Genomic DNA, 1,058 nt, shown 5'->3' on the forward strand with positions numbered 1-1,058 from the left:
CTGCCCGCCGGGCGACACGTACATTTAAGTAATCTTGCCTCTGGTTCTTTTTTATTTTCTCTAAAATGGCCAGGTTTTCCTTCCCAATGCCTTCGTCCTCCGTCTTCTTGCCATCTGCCGGCTCTTCCTCTTTCATCTCGTAGTGGTCCAAGTCCTCGGTGTCCTGAGAAGGGAAGAAGAGAGCGAGTAGGAGACGCATCTTCGCTCCTCACGCTGCCGACAGAAGCTGCGCTCAACCAGCAAGGATTCTCGGTGTCACCCTCCCTGCCCAGGGAGCCCCAATCCCTGATCCGAGGGACGCATAAACCGGGTGAAAAAGTGAAGAAAGGTTTCAGGCACCGGGTCCCTGCATCGATCCTGTCCCAACACGAGCAGGTGGAGCGGCCCGTTTCCCCTTCCCACAATTAATTTGGGCTCACCCAAGCTCTTTGTTCGCTGGATTTCTCCCCGTCAAGCCTCACTCCTGTTTAAAGCCACTAATCTCACGCTCCCCCAGCGAGCCCCAAGGAACCGAAGGGCGCTCGCACCTCGGTTCTCAACTGCCGGAGCAAAGAGCAGCCGGGTCACAGCGTTTCTCTTTCACGAGCAAAAAACACGACGCAAACACGGGCTGCACGAGAAGAGACGGCGAAATTCAACCGGGATGTTTTCCCCTTCCTCTCAAAAAGAGGCGACGTTTCACGGCGTGTCCGCAGGCTGTCCATGAGCTCGGCTCTCCTTCGCGCAGCATGTGAAGGAGCCCGGCAGAAGCTCTGCCCCTTCCCACACCACAGCTTGTCGGCATTAACCACCAGTAAAAACCAGTCTGGGCAACTGGGGTCGTTGCAATCTCTCCCCAGGCCCTGGCACGCGGCGTTCTGCTCCCTACGGACGGCTGCGAGTCTGCACCGCTCTCAAATCCTCCAGACAAACGTTTCCTTCGGCCTCGCTGCTATTCCGGACGAGCGGCGTTTTTAGAAGGGCTTTGACGTTCTTAGACTGTCGCCTGAGAAAAATAGAACCTCGGAGAAAATCCCTCGAGTGGATTAACCCACGGAACGCGCCTCGGCGTCAGGGCA

General features: G+C 56.6%; 1 protein-coding gene across 1 annotated transcript in view; it reads right to left on the minus strand.

Annotated features, from left to right (window-relative positions):
- The window catches only part of LOC104281153 (ubiquitin-conjugating enzyme E2 Q1-like), a gene marked incomplete at both ends in the record, with an annotated part of 4,842 nt that overhangs the window by 1,842 nt on the left and 1,942 nt on the right, over positions 1–1,058 (minus strand). The window contains one exon of the mRNA XM_009879055.1: positions 23–163. Within this exon, the coding sequence (XP_009877357.1) occupies positions 23–163 (141 nt within the window). The remainder of the gene's footprint in view (positions 1–22; positions 164–1,058) is intronic.

This window comes from Apaloderma vittatum, unplaced genomic scaffold, assembly GCF_000703405.1.
Source record: "Apaloderma vittatum isolate BGI_N311 unplaced genomic scaffold, ASM70340v1 scaffold26221, whole genome shotgun sequence".
Classification (NCBI taxonomy): domain Eukaryota; kingdom Metazoa; phylum Chordata; class Aves; order Trogoniformes; family Trogonidae; genus Apaloderma; species Apaloderma vittatum.